Here is a 16331-nt window from a genome sequence, read left to right on the forward strand (position 1 = left end):
TCCATTTTCCCCAACCTCCTTAGATCAGCAATGGGGCTTTATCCTAGATATTTTCCAGATTGCTATGCTTTCAGGGCTACAGCAACCTAAACATACAAGCCGAACGTTACTCCTGCTGCATACAAAAGGCTACTGTAGCCCTGAAAATAGAGAGCATTGAGAAATATATTTCCAAGACAATTTTAAAGGTAAAGTGGCACCTCAAGTGTTCCTTTTGTTGGATCCGATCAGAACCAGGGCTGCTAACTATAGGAGTTGGTTCATTGATATGTTATTGTAGTTGCAAGATGGGACTGATGATTTTTGTTCCAAACATTTGGGAGACACTTTCTATCTGTAAGAAAAGATGGTGTAATCTGTAAGTGATGTTCCCCTTGCAGGTTTAAACACAGGTACTGTGATTATGTGCATTATAAGGGTTTAAAGAATTAATTGCAAAGAGGATTAGAAAGCCTTGCATCATGTGACAAGTTACCTGGGTTTGTTTTGCCAGCGACGGTGCATTTCTAGGCAATGACAATGTCACTTTTCTGGAGCTTCCAGTTTGTGTCTTTAGTACTTTACATTTCCAGGGCTTTAGTGTGAGCTTAGCATTGGGGTCGGGCACAGATTTATGTGACCATTGCAAACATAGTAAGTTAGGTTGAAAAAAAAACACATGTCCATCAAGTTCAACCTTTTATTTCTATATATAACCTGCCTAACTGCTAGTTGGTCCAGATCTTAAGCTCTCTTATTTGTTTCAGAGGGGCATTACCAGCACTCTGTAAAGTGACAAATTGCCCCCCCTTTCTATAAATCTGTGCCCCTTTTAATACAGCTCAAACCCTTGTTTGCCCTTGTGGCTGCTGCCTGGCATTGGAACTCTATCCCTGAATCTCTCCGTAGGGAAAACTCACCCACTCTCTTTAAGATAAAGCTCAGCTGTACCTTCTGGAGCACTAAAACATTATTTTGCCCAGTCCTGCACTTAAGGGCAAATGCCCATACCTTGTGCACTCTTATCTTCCAATTGTGCCTGTATGTTACCCAACCACTTAGATTGTAAGCTCTACGGGGCAGGGACCTCCTTCCTACTGTGTCTCATACCTCATGGCACTTACTCCCTGTGCATTTATACTTATTTATTGTATTTATTATAACACTTGTCCTCCCTGTGTGTAATTGTGTATATTGTAAGATTGTACAGGGCTGAGTACCCTTGTGGCGCTTTATAAAGTTATACATACATACATACATATGTACATACATTGCTTGCTACAGTAAAGTTTGTTATCTACAAAGGCTGGAAGGTCCTTCTCCATTATGGATTTGCCTTGGGCAGTCCCAGTAAGTAAGATTTAGCTTTTTTTAAGAACAGCAACTTTAGTTCTAATGTTTTAAGCCAGATAAATGTTCAGCACTTCAGAACACTTAAACCCTAGTTTCGGTTTGGAAGTCATTCTGTTACTGAAACATCTTGAACGGCACAGTAACCCTTTCATTATGTCCTCAGTGTATGTGCTCAGGTGAAATGTTCCTGCTGCTGGGGTTTCCTTATCTCTGTAAAAGTCATTGGTGTAAACATTAATACACCTATTCTGGCCCCAGTTATCTGGATGGTGAAATAGCACTGATCCAATCAACTGGCCTGTTCTAGTTAAAGTAAAGCTCCATTTTGTTCTGGGTAAGCAGATGGCCCCATGGAAATGATAGGGTTACCAGGCAAATAGAGACTTATTTAAAGACCCCCACACATGGGCTGATTATTATACAAGACCAACTTTGTGGCTTTTCAATAAATCGGCTTCCCATTCAGCCTGTATCCAGCTTCCAATATGAAATAATGTGTTGCCAGTGTAATAGTTGTCTATTGTCTGTGAGGCTATATGTTTATATTCAGCTTTTTTTTTTGGTGTGGTCACCGAAATTTGATAATTTAATAGTTTAACATATATATAAATCTACTAGGAGCGCGGACAGGGTTAATACCTATATGTTTATATTCATCACTCATTATACTTCGCCATTGATCCATCCATCCAAACTACTGATGGCTGCTGGGGCTGCACAACCAAAATGGTAAATTAACAACAAAAAATAAATGCTACTGAACATTGATGTGAGTTTTTTCACTTTAACTATTGGATTTGCTTTGAGCTGGAAGGTCAGCGGGGTGGTGGGAGTTGTAGTCCGACAGCAACTGGCAGGTGGAGTCCTTCGTTTGCCAAACCTGGTGTAAGAGATTTGAGATTGTCATTATATAATTCCTGGGATTTGCTCGGTTCAAACAACGAGCTTAGTGGTTCTACAAACTTGGGACTGTTTAAGTGGTTTTAAGTACAACAAAGGATAATTACCCCCTCCTTTAGCCTTGAGTTCCTTTCTAACAGAACCATTTCGGGTAATTTTCTACTAAGCGAAGTATTAGTTAAATAGTTTGGGCCAAACATGCAAACTGCAGAATTTGTTTTCCACCATGACCAGTGTGTGTAATGATACCGGCGCTGGGCCCTTGTTAGTCTGCTATAAGTTTAGAGGCAGAAGAATAACTTACAAACCCTAACACTTGGGCTCAGTGTACATAACACCGTGTGTGTATTCTTGTGTCTGCGCACTTGTATGTGTTGTTGCTCTTGGTTCTTGTCTATCCAGTTCCTCTGACAGGGGCTTATTTATGTAACTATTCACACAAGCTCTTATGCATGTGTCAGAACGGTATATTTATATTATTTTTAGCACTAATTGTAGATGATTTCAGGCATGTCAGTCTGTCAGGCCTGAAGAAGGCAACTCTGAGCTGTTGTGTGTAAAAGACATTTTTTGGATTCTTTTCTTTCCCTGCAAGGGTGGCTAATGGCTTTTCTAACAGATATGTCAAAAACAGCTCCCCCCTCCCTCTACGAATGTTTATGTTTTAAAATATTATGGGTCAGATATTTTTAAGAGATCTTCTCATGGTGCTAGAGATCAGGCATTCTGATATGAACACTTCTGAACAAAGCATCTTCCAGAAATAACTGAAATCTATTTTTATCAGAATGCTCTGGGCCTGGTGTTTTCTAGGTAAGGGGTCTTTCCGCAGTTTGGGTCACCTTCTCTAGGTCAATTAAAAATCATTTAAACATTGAGTAAACCCAATAGGATTGTTCTGCCCCCAATAAGGGGTAATTATATCTTAGTTGGGATCAAGTACAGGTACTGTTTTATTATTACAGAGAAAAGGGAATCATTTAACCATTAAATAAACCCAATAGGGCTGTTCTGCCCCCAATAAGGGGTAATTATATCTTAGTTGGGATCAAGTACAGGTACTGTTTTATTATTACAGAGAAAAGGGAATCATTTAACCATTAAATAAACCCAATAGGGCTGTTCTGCCCCCAATAAGGGGTAATTATATCTTAGTTGGGATCAAGTACAGGTACTGTTTTATTATTACAGAGAAAAGGGAATCATTTAACCATTAAATAAACCCAATAGGGCTGTTCTGCCCCCAATAAGGGGTAATTATATCTTAGTTGGGATCAAGTACAGGTACTGTTTTATTATTACAGAGAAAAGGGAATCATTTAACCATTAAATAAACCCAATAGGACTGTTCTGCCCCCAATAAGGGGTAATTATATCTTAGTTGGGATCAAGTACAGGTACTGTTTTATTATTACAGAGATTAGGTTTTGATTAGGAATACCGGGCAGGACTCGGTCACATTGACAAGTCATAGCCCCGCCCACATTATGCCATGGCCCTGCTTTCTCCCACCCCCAATGACGTCACCCATGCCCAGCTTTCTTAGCCGGCAGAGGTGGCAACCCTAGCCCCAGTGCATTACAGTACAAGTGGTGGTGAAGATCAATAAAAGGAAAGAGAAGAGGGAGGAAATAAATACAAATGGAAGGGAAGGAATAGTCAAGGCGATAGTAAGAAAAGTGGAAGACTTCATTAAAAAATATATGGGAACCCCAAAAAAGTATGTTATGAGGGGAGAATGCCTGGAAGGAGTAGGAAGAGGAGTGAAGGAGAGAAATAGGATAAAAAAAAGGGGGGGGGGGGAATAAATAGAAAAAGGTATTTGTATAGAAGTGGGGTATAAATAAATAAAGACAAATGGGGAAGACAGGCACATGACATAAGAGGACGGAGGAGGAAAGGCAGATGAAACAAAAAGGAGGAGCTAAAATAAGCAGATAGAGAAGACTGAGGGAGGGCAGGAGAAAAGAATAAGGGGAAGGCAGATAGGAATGGGTTAAGATGGAGAGAAAGGCTGATAGAGGGAGGCAAATATAGGCAAAGATGGGCAAGGGGCACTTAAAATGAGAGGGGGAAGAAGAAAATTGGGGAAGATAGGAAGAATAATAGACTGGGGAAAAGAAAAGGACAACAGATGAAGAGAAAAGCAAATAGGATGAAAAGAAGAGGAATGGGATGAGGAAATGTATATGAAGAGAAGATCTCAGTTGATTCTCTATTCATGTACATATTTGCACAAACACACCTACTGGCGCAAAAGCAAATATAATCCCTGGGGTGTTTGCATATGGCACTGATTTGCCTACTCAGTCTATTACATAATAACGCTCTGGGGTAATTTTAAACAGTAGATTGTTCTAAGGTTCCTTAATTAAAGTGGCTGCTCTTTGCAAACAGCCTTGTTATGTCAGTGTATGGGAGACGACTGCTTATACAACAGAGATGTCAGATATCCCTCCAGTATTTGTGAATTAAGCCCCCCCACATGCCATAATTATGCTTCCCTTTAAGATGTTGCCATACTGTAACTATTCCATTTTGAAATTTAGACTAGGAATATTTTGAAGCCATTGTCGTTCATTTACTATGTCTTCTGTGCTAAATCGTTGGATGGCCACTTCATTTATGTAGATATTTCCCCTGAGATGCAGGCAGCAGCCTTGAGTGCCTAACTCTGGCCTTGAACTAGTGGGGGAAATGCTGACAATACATAGAAGGCCCCACTTGACTGCAACAAGACCAGACAGTCGTTAGTGTGTCATCTACTAAGTTTCCAACAGTGGCCTTTGCTTGTTGCTGGCAGGAATATTGCTGCCAATTATCTATGATGGTCAACAGTGTAGCCCAGTGATCCCCAACCAGTGGCTCGCGAGCAACATATTGCTCCCCAACCCCTTGGATGTTGCTCCCAGTGGCCTCAAAGCAGGTGCTTATTGTTGAATTCCTGGCTTGGAGGCAAGTTTTGGTTGCATAAAAACCAGGTGTACTGCCAAACAGAACCTCCTGTAGGCTGCCAGTCCACATAGGGGCTACCATTAACCACAGCCTTTATTTGATACCCTCAGGTAAATGTTTGTTTGTGTTGCTCCCCAACTCTTTTTAAATTTGAATGTGGCTCAGGGGTAAAAATGGTTGGGGATCCCTGGTGTAGACTGAGTATGGAGGCAGCTAAAGATTTCTCCTCAACAATGCACTGTTTGCATGGAGAATAGTCAGGACATTAAATGGGGGTTCTGACATTGATCTCCTAGTCTGAACACATGTTTAACCCCATCTCCAGAAACCCTGACTTTTTTTCTGCTCTGTTACTTACTAAAGTTAGCTTCATTAGATGGGCCATGCCAAGTGGTATCCTGGCTATACACAAGCAGGTATATGTCAGCCATTTTGGGTAGTTTTGATGAAATGCTTCCAATTGTTTTGTGCATGTAGTTGTAGTGCATGAATGGGCTACATCAATCACCATCATTAGGTTCTTTGAAACAACTGCTAAACATCCAGTTATAAGCCTTTATTGATTTGTTAAATCCAACCTTGCATAAAAAAATTATTAGTGAATCACTTTGGCTTAAGGTGACCAGATTTTCAGAAATACAGGGACAGTGATGAAAATGGCAGAGCACTTTGCGCACCACACCAAATGTTATGCCACACCCACTTTGGGAGACATACGCCCAATAAGCCACTTCCCATTTTACAGATATAGCCTTAGAAAAATATAAATGAACAAATGGTAGTTTCATGTATAATACCCCCAGAACACATAGCAGGCTTACACACATATATATATATATATATATATATATATATATATATATATATAGCATGCAAAACAGAAATGCCGCACTCACAGGACTTAGTGGTGAAAAAAATTATATTTTTTATTGCAACGTCAATCTAACGTTTCTCACTTTTGAGAAAGGCTGCAGAGGCAGCCGAAACGTTAGATTGACGTTGCAATAAAAAATATAATTTTTTTCACCACTGAGTCCTGTGAGTGCGGCATTTCTGTTTTGCATGCTATGATACTTTTTCAATACTGCACCCAGGCATAATTATACTATACTATACGAGTGTGCCTGTTCCCTTTGAACTTGTGTGTATATATATATAAATATATATAATACTCAGGATAAATACAGTGCCCCAGGAATACCCCAGGAACACAAGGCAATATAAATACAGTGCCAAATCCATGTATAATACCCCAGGAACACAAGGCAATATAAATACAGTGGAAATTCCATGTATAATACCCCAGGAACACAAGGCAATATAAATACAGTGGAAATTCCATGTATAATACCCCAGGAACACAAGGCAATATAAATACAGTGGCAATTCCATGTATAATACCCCAGGAACACAAGGCAATATAAATACAGTGGCAATTCCATGTTGACTGCCGTGCAAAATAATGGGTCTATCTTGAGGTTCTGGTCTTAATAGTATTGTCTTGCTGTTTAGCTTATAGGCTATATGGAAAAAAAAAGTACGGTAACCGTTAATTGCCTTAATGAGAATGCCCCCAACATGTCTGTCTTTTGTAGGAATATCTTCATTATCGTTGTTAATGTTTTTTCTTACTTTTATTTTTCCCAGAAAACCAAGCGTGACGTAAACAACTTTGATCAGGATTTCACACGAGAAGAACCTGTGCTAACACTGGTGGATGAAGCCATAGTAAAGCAGATCAATCAGGAAGAATTCAAAGGCTTCTCGTACTTTGGGGAGGAGCCGCTGTCCTAAGGAGACTGTGGCTGCTCCTACGAGCAGGAGTTTTAGAGAGTCAACCTGAGACTGAGATTTATTGGATTCTTACGGTCTTGTTCTACTATGAGCCTACACCCATGTAAAGAGTTTATTATTTATTGCCTGTGTTTTTTTTTTGTTTTGTTATTTCTCAAAGGCACTCCTAATTTCTCTTACAGAGCAATGCAAACCGTTTATTTTTTATGTTTAAGAAACTGTAGCTGTAACACACTGCCGTGACCACAGTATACTCGAAAACCTGATTTTTTTTTTTAAAAGAAATATTTTTAAGTGTTTTTTTTTTAATTTACAGCAAAAGTAAGGTTGGGGGCAAAAGAATGAATATCTGAACACCGACCATTAACGAGAACAGGAAGGTTTTACAATTATAACTAATTAGCTTGCCCAAAGTGGGACAGATCCTTGGTGAGATATGGGCGTGTCCAGCTGTGCCAGGGTGGGGCTAGGGTAGTTCAGGTGTGTGGCATCATATTTAATGTTATTCCAAGTGGATATGCTGAGAGATGTACATTTATTATCTATCATTTCCATGGTTCTGCTTAAGCCACTGCTATAGGTCTGTACCCTAGGATCAAAGTGAAGGGTTATTCACTATGTATGTATATAGAGGACCAGATCTGAGAGTATTTCTAAAGTCATGGAAGATGATATATAGATATTCCAGGTCTAGTAAGCCATAGCAACCAATCAGATGTTTGGATTAAAACAGGTGACTGGTACATGGTACCTGCTGATTGGTCACTATGGGTTGCTAGAGCAATATATCCTTTAAATTACCCACTTTGAGCTCAAACGGCCCATAGTGTGTTGCAATTAAGCAGTGCAAACATCAGAGGCTTTGGATCAGGGTAAGACAGAGGTGGAATTGGCCCTTTACAACCTTGGAGGGGACAAAATCATAGATAAAATAGAAATGACTGATTATATTGTGTACCTGTTATTACACAACACCTTGGGCTGGTTGTGCCAGAGTTCCTGCATTGCCAGGACCACCCCCTGACTTCTCTAACTCAGTTCTGGACATTATTTTTGGATAGATATTAGCAACAATCTGTTATTTTATTCATCCAACAAAACAAGTTATTGGGTTTCCTGCTATTTACACCTAGATGTCTACACCCAGCTGACTGCATCTTAAGAGTAGGATGTTCAGGCCTGCGAGCCATTGCCTGTTATTTCAGGGCCAATCAGCACTATTTGTCATTACAAGTATTACATTTCACTCAACCAGTTTACCCCGATCACATGTCGGCCACATGTTCATCCTGGGAGAGAAGAATAGCTCTTAGTTTCTCTCATTCTCCAGAAGTTGAACACCACACTTACCTATGGACAGGCTATATTTTCACAATGACTGTTGCATCATTTGCTCTCCACAAACTGTTACATAAAATCAACATAAACTAAAATAGTTATTCTTGTCTTAGAAGCAGGATGGATGTTAAGATCAAGAAGTCACAAATTTGGTCAGGGAAGCCATTGGTCAGCTGAGCTGTTCTCTTCTATGTACATAGCAGGAACCCTTGGACTGCTAAAATCCAGTACAAACCTAATCAAACATCTATCTTAAGTTCTATTAAGATTTGCAAATATTTATATGCATGTGTGCGAATGAAGCAATGCAATTGGCTGACAGCAACTTGTATTTTGGTACATGGTTCCCTTTGGGTCTCCGGTGGCCTGAAAGGCTATGACCTTATTATTGTGTAGTATTTTGGAGACCTCTGACTTTGTAGAAACTTTTGGACAGTGTTTCTAGGTGGGGTAGTTTGCACACTGTTGGTGGACCATTCATAACACTATTGTGTTTATTATGCTATGTTTTGCTCATAGGCTATTGGGTATTAGAGCTGTTGGTGGTGTTCTAGGAGTTGCAGCTGGAGGGCTGCAGGCTGGACATTCCTGAGATGATCAGTATGAATATCTAACAAGTATTATGATGTGTTTTTTTTTACTAATTTCCCCCGTTGGTTCTGCTCTGCCTTGAACCTAAACCAGCCGACATGGTGCATAAAGTTGTCTCACCCAAATGCCACTGTTTTGATTGGTTGTAACCAGTGAGCTTGGAATAAAATGGAGTCTGGCTTGGGCCATGATGAGGTGAGGATTCAGAATGAGAATAGCAGAGTTGAAGAATGTCTATGCCCTACTATTGACTGGCAATAACTCTGCTGACAATACCTGCATCTCATCTAGGAGGTTCCCCCAACATATTTTAATGCAGAATAAAGCAAAAATACAATAATTTAAAAACAATGAACTATAAGCAAGAATAGTGTCGTCTTGATCAAACTGACATGGGAAAAACCAATAAAGATACCTTGACTATGAATTTGCACCTGTGACCTGGGCATCAGGCACGCCCCCGCTGAGGTTAAGCGCCCCGCTACAGATGTGCAAACAGTGTTACGTTCATGTTCGGGGGGAACCCCGCTGTGTGTACATGTATTACAGTCGATGATCTACTTTACTGGACTGAAGAGCGAGCAGTTGATGAGATCCGTGTGAAGGAACTCACGTGGCCGGATCACCTGCTTCTTGAAAAAACAAAGTGGCACGAAAAGAAGAATTATTTTGTTTTTTGTTTCCCTTTTGTACAGGTGAGATTTTTGTAAATAGTGTTTGCTGCAAGGCCTGTGGAGTCTAAATCATTATAAAGGTTTCAAACTGCTGCATGTTATTAAAAAAAAAACGTTAGTTCATGGAGAAAAAAACACATTATATTAAGGTCAATGTGCAATACTCTGTATGTGTATTGGTTCAAGTTTCTGTGAGAATTTTCTTTTAAAAGATGTAAGCTTCTATCAAGCTGTACTTAGGAACCTTGTATAGTACATTGGGTCGATAGGAAAGAGCAGGAAGGGTCGGCAATGGGCTGGTTGGGCACTAGTGCTGGCACAGTGAGTACTTGTAAGCCATTTTGTTTTACATCTGCAGCTACCTATCCCTATGTCCTAAATACAGGGATTGGTTACCTGAGGCCCCTCCTTATGTTGTTGAACTGCAAACTCCCAGCGTCCCCACCGACACCCAATGACTGACAGCAAAGGGTGCTGGGAGTGGTAGTTCAATAAGATTTAGGGAGGTTTGGGTTAATCACTCCCTTTCCCATTGCATTTTTCATTTGCATTGAAACAGGCTCCTCCCACTATTCCTGTCATATAGTTCCCCCGTGTTTTTATTTATTTTTTTAGTCATTAGTCTTTGCATCTGATAACATCACCATATATTAGTGAGGCAAATTGGCCGTGCTGCGATTTGCATTAAAACAAATATAAAATTAATAAATTGTATTAATTGCCCCTAATAATATGAAAAAAATGAGTTTGTGCACCAAATATTCCTTGTCTGGATACAGGTATTTATCCATGAGTAGGAGACGCCATATTGTTTGTGTTGGCAGGTGTAGGGTGGGATGTTTTTGTTCCTAAGCAAACATAACAGCACCTGTTGTGGCCATAGGATAAATTCAGTTATTAAGCAATATAGGAAATCCGTGAAAGCTTAAGGCTTATTATTCAATACAAAGTAAATATGTATAAATGGATATTTATTGTATGCGATAACAGGTCCTACTGACCTTCCCTTTAGTGAAAAATTATTTTGCAGTGCTGAAGAGAAACCCCTCGCCAATGGCACAAACCACTTGCTATTACTCATTCCCACTGTCTGATTATATATATTTATTAACAAGCTCCACCCACTTTAATATTATTATCAGATGCGCTCCGCCTATGTAACAGGATCAGTGTAGGCAGAACATAGCTAAATGTGAGAACTCCTCCTCATTCTGTTTAATTAGTGAATTGAGATATAAACCGTGCACTCCATGCCACTCACGTATAATGGCCCTGGGCAACCATGAAATTAACCATGAATAATCAAAAACAGATGGAGCACTCATCTGAAACTCATCTAAAAAATTTTAAAAAAAGTTAATTTAGTCAATTTTTAAGGTCCTTTCTCAAGACAAAGTGTTGTCTGGCTCCATCTATGTTTGGTTATATGTACTGATAAAGTGCTTCCCATGGAGCCATTATATTTCAATGCATCAAGATATATACAGTCACTCCATGTCACTCATATATAATGGCTGTCAGCTACAATGAAATCAAACCTGAATAATTCAAAATAGATGGAGCGCTCACCCAATAATGGTTTATTTGGTCAACTTTTAATCCCTTAAAGCCCCGAGGAAGGTTCCCTTTTCTTGAGAAAGTCCCTAGAATGCTCCATCTAATTTTGAAAATATATATAATATAGCATACTTCCCAACTAAATGCTACAATATTTACTGTCCACTCCATGTAAGTGAAGGTAAGACATACGCAGATATGGAGAACAGCTCCAATAAACGTGATAAAACGCACTAAGTTTGCCCAGGAGCAGTAACCCATAGCAACCAATAAGATGTTTGCTTTTAAACAGGTGACCAGTAAATGCTTCCTGCTGATTGGTTAATATGGGTTACTGCTCCTGGACAAACTAATTGCCTTTTATTACATAACCCAATAGTTTTAAACTCTAGGGAAGGGCTGAGAACCTCCCACTTACATAACTGCTAGCGCTGCTGTTGATTTGGGACAACGGAGCTCTCATTTTTTGGCCTGTTGCGATAAGGATCTTTGTCAGTTTTATGTCTGGCTGCTCACACTCAAGCAGGACTTCAAGTTTCCATTTTTTTTTATGAACTCAGGTGTAATTATATTCTTAACGATGATTTTGAAATATTTTGCGAAATGCGTTGGCTTGGTTGTTCGTTAGATGGAGGCGATTTCTAATTGACGCAGACAGTTATTTATAAGTTATCAACAGTAGATCTGTGGGCTGGGAGAAAGGAGACTGGTTTGTGGAATCCTATACAAGCATAGAAACATCGTAATGAATGCATCATCTCAATTGTAAAAAAGAAAACGTACCACTACTGGCTTTGTCGTAACCATTCTCAGCCACGATACCAATATAATAACGGATTTGATAGAGTCAAGTGCCCTTCCCCATGGATAGACAGGCTTTAAATTCAGAAAGCTGCGTGGCACCCTGCTGATTGTATAAGGCATTTACAGAGTGATGGGATTTGGGAGTAAGGGGAGGGGCTCGTTCACCCCAAGGGGTGATGTTACATTTAGGGTTTGCTCCTGTCTTCAGCCTGAAAATGCTCACTTCAGTTTAAATGGAGCACATTGGCATGGCCTCCGCCATCTGAGTAAAGGCCCCATGTGACATAGACCTTATTAGCTCCTGTGAGCAAGGTGTTTCTAGCGGGTTCAGCATATGAGATGTTCGTATTGCCTTGTTCTGCTAAAGTATAGTCTAATGTGTGGCCCTTTAGTTGCTGTTGAACTACAACCTTTGTGGAATCCTATTGACAGTAGCAGGTTTTCATGGCCTACATGTTTATGGTTCCAGTTAAAGACTTGGCCAGATAATAGACTCAAAAGGGGCAGAGTTTACTGGGGGTATGGTCTCACCGGTGATGTTGCCTGTAGCAACCTATTAGGTCTTTCTTTGATTTCTAATTTGTAGGTGACTGTTCAGATCTTATTGCTGATTGGTTGCTATGGGCCACATCACCAGAGATATTTATCTCCAATCTTAGTAAACGCCCCAGGGTTTTGGGCAAATCTATGATGTTTCTGCATTGTTGGGAGTAGGCCTGGATTAGGGTTTGTCATGGGGGTACTTGTAATTGTAGTTCAACAACATCTAAAGCTCCTTACTAAGGACCGTACATGTTCCGTCGATGCTTTGCATGGGCAGTTGTTGCTTCGGTAAAGGGGAAACCCATTCTCTATCATTGCCGCGTTTACATTAGCTTGTCTGTTACCTGTGTGAGACCCATCCTACTGCCAGTAACAAAAACAAAATGGACGACCTGTTACATTTCTTGCTCTTCTTCAACTTGCCTTCTGCCATTTTATTTATTTTTATTTTTTTTTCATTTTGTGCAATTTGCCAAAAAAAAAAAAAAAAAGACAAAAAAAATGACAAAAACCGTGGAATGATCACTAGCGTCTTAACTCTGTGTTTAGCATTCTATATCAGGAACCCCGCAGCATGGCAAAACCAGTTCATTCTTTCATTAAAAAAAAAGGCAGATTAAAGATGAAAAAAAAAAGCTGAAAATTACCTCTTTTAAATTATGTGCAAATAGTTCTGGCTATATATATAAATATATAAATATAAAGGTATTCCGTTTTTGTATTGTGATGCTTTTATTGTACAGGACCTTTTTATTTCCTATGGATGTGTTTTAAATCTATTGTCATTCATTTGTTTTACTTCACCGTAAACTTTATTACTGTGCCAAATGTACTGTACTTACAGAGGATGTGAATGTGTACTTGTGTCAGAACTTAATAAATACAACAATGTCAAACAGTCTCTCTGGGTAGGCTTCTTCTTTCTCTGCGGTATTCTCATGCATATACAGGTTTGGGATCCCTTATCCGAGAACCCATTATCCAGAAAGCTCAGAAGTCTGTCTCCCATAGACTCCATTTTAATCAAATAATTCCGAATTTTAAAACTGATTTCCTTTTTCTCTGTAATAATAAAACAGTACCTGTACTTGATCCCAACTAAGATATAATTACCCCTTATTGGGGCAGAACAGCCCTATTGGGTTTATTTCATGGTTAAATGATTCCCTTTTCTCTGTAATAATAAAACAGTACCTGTACTTGATCCCAACTAAGATATAATTACCCCTTATTGGGGGCAGAACAGCCCTATTGGGTTTATTTAATAGTTAAATGATTCCCTTTTCTCTGTAATAATAAAACAGTACCTGTACTTGATCCCAACTAAGATATAATTACCCCTTATTGGGGGCAGAACAGCCCTATTGGGTTTATTTAATGGTTAAATGATTCCCTTTTCTCTGTAATAATAAAACAGTACCTGTACTTGATCCCAACTAAGATATAATTACCCCTTATTGGGGGCAGAACAGCCCTATTGGGTTTATTTAATGGTTAAATGATTCCCTTTTCTCTGTAATAATAAAACAGTACCTGTACTTGATCCCAACTAAGATATAATTACCCCTTATTGGGGGCAGAACAGCCCTATTGGGTTTATTTAATGGTTAAATGATTCCCTTTTCTCTGTAATAATAAAACAGTACCTGTACTTGATCCCAACTAAGATATAATTACCCCTTATTGGGGGCAGAACAGCCCTATTGGGTTTATTTCATGGTTAAATGATTCCCTTTTCTCTGTAATAATAAAACAGTACCTGTACTTGATCCCAACTAAGATATAATTACCCCTCATTTTTGCAATATTTATTTCAAATGTACAAAGCCTGTGCTCTGGCAATTATATTTTGTCCCAGCACTAAAGGGAAAAAATGAGACAAATTAATTTTTAAAACATACATTTTAGAAAAACGTTTAAAAAAAATAAACTGAGGTAAAAAGCAACTGAAAAAAGTTGCCACAAATTTACCATTGAAAATAATACATATTTTGAAGGTAAAGTTTTTATAAGGCCTGCAGAAGTTTTACTTTTATTCATGGTTGGACTGGCCAATTGGGCTACCAGAAACCTGGTTGGTATCGACCCTTTTGGGCCCTGCCACCTGCCCTCACCCTGCTCCGCTGCTGATAAAGATGGTCGCGTGTTTCAAAGTAAACCACACAGCCATTTTCAGTTTTCCACAGTAAGTAAAAAGCACTGGAGCAGAAATGGCTGGGGGCGTAGCAGGAAGTGGGGGAGGACCCTGAGTTGGGTCCCCACTGGGCCCCAGGTCCCCCAGTCCAACTCTGCTTTTATTTTTTTCAAAGGCTCTAAAAATGTTACCTAGCAGTAACGATAGTTACTCAGGTATTTCTATGAGCCTTCATAAATCAGCCCCTATTTGGTTTGGAAGAAAGATTAATGAGCAGAATATTAATTATATATATATATACAGTGGTGTGAAACACTATTTGCCCCCTTCCTGATTTCTTATTCTTTTGCATGTTTGTCACACAAAATGTTTCTGATCATCAAACACATTTAACTATTAGTCAAAGATAACACAAGTAAACACAAAATGCAGTTTTTAAATGAGGGTTTTTATTATTTAGGGAGAAAAAAAATCCAAACCTACATGGCCCTGTGTGAAAAAGTAATTGCCCCCTGAACCTAATAACTGGTTGGGCCACCCTTAGCAGCAATAACTGCAATCAAGCGTTTGCGATAACTTGCAACGAGTCTTTTACAGCGCTCTGGAGGAATTTTGGCCCACTCATCTTTGCAGAATTGTTGTAATTCAGCTTTATTTGAGGATTTTCTAGCATGAACCGCCTTTTTAAGGTCATGCCACAACATCTCAATAGGATTCAGGTCAGAACTTTGACTAGGCCACTCCAAAGTCTTCATTTTGTTTTTCTTCAGCCATTCAGAGGTGGATTTGCTGGTGTGTTTTGGGTCATTGTCCTGCTGCAGCACCCAAGATCGCTTCAGCTTGAGTTGACGAACAGATGGCCGGACATTCTCCTTCAGGATTTTTTGGTAGACAGTAGAATTCATGGTTCCATCTATCACAGCAAGCCTTCCAGGTCCTGAAGCAGCAAAACAACCCCAGACCATCACACTACCACCACCATATTTTACTGTTGGTATGATGTTCTTTTTCTGAAATGCTGTGTTACTTTTACGCCAGATGTAACGGGACACGCACCTTCCAAAAATTTCAACTTTTGTCTCGTCAGTCCACAAGGTATTTTCCCAAAAGTCTTGGCAATCATTGAGATGTTTTTTAGCAAAATTGAGACAAGCCTTAATGTTCTTTTTGCTTAAAAGTGGTTTGCGCCTTGGAAATCTGCCATGCAGGCCGTTTTTGCCCAGTCTCTTTCTTATGGTGGAGTCGTGAACACTGACCTTAATTGAGCAAGTGAGGCCTGCAGTTCTTTAGATGTTGTCCTGGGGTCTTTTGTGGCCTCTCGGATGAGTTGTCTCTGCGCTCTTGGGGTAATTTTGGTCGGCCGGCCACTCCTGGGAAGGTTCACCACTGTTCCATGTTTTTGCCATTTGTGGATAATGGCTCTCACTGTGGTTCGCTGGAGTCCCAAAGCTTTAGAAATGGCTTTATAACCTTTACCAGACTGATAGATCTCAATTACTTTTGTTCTCATTTGTTCCTCAATTTCTTTGGATCTTGGCATGATGTCTAGCTTTTGAGGTGCTTTTGGTCTACTTCTCTGTGTCAGGTAGCTCCTATTTAAGTGATTTCTTGATTGAAACAGGTGTGGCAGTAATCAGGCCTGGGGGTGACTACACAAATTGAACTCAGGTGTGATAAACCACAGTTAAGTTATTTTTTAACAAGGGGGG

General features: G+C 39.6%; 1 protein-coding gene across 2 annotated transcripts in view; it reads left to right on the plus strand.

The window, feature by feature from the left end:
• Nucleotides 1–13389, plus strand: part of prkce (protein kinase C epsilon) — a 201824-nt gene extending 188435 nt beyond the window's left edge. The window contains exon 16 of one of the 2 annotated variants that reach the window (XM_012962692.3): nucleotides 6835–13389. In XM_012962692.3, the coding sequence (XP_012818146.1) occupies nucleotides 6835–6981 (147 nt within the window). In that variant the 3' untranslated portion in view covers nucleotides 6982–13389. The remainder of the gene's footprint in view (nucleotides 1–6834) is intronic. The other variant, NM_001114252.1, reaches the window with a different exon arrangement.
• The last annotated feature ends 2942 nt before the right edge of the window (nucleotides 13390–16331 follow it).

The sequence above is a fragment of the Xenopus tropicalis genome, chromosome 5 (assembly GCF_000004195.4).
Source record: "Xenopus tropicalis strain Nigerian chromosome 5, UCB_Xtro_10.0, whole genome shotgun sequence".
Lineage (NCBI taxonomy): Eukaryota > Metazoa > Chordata > Amphibia > Anura > Pipidae > Xenopus > Xenopus tropicalis.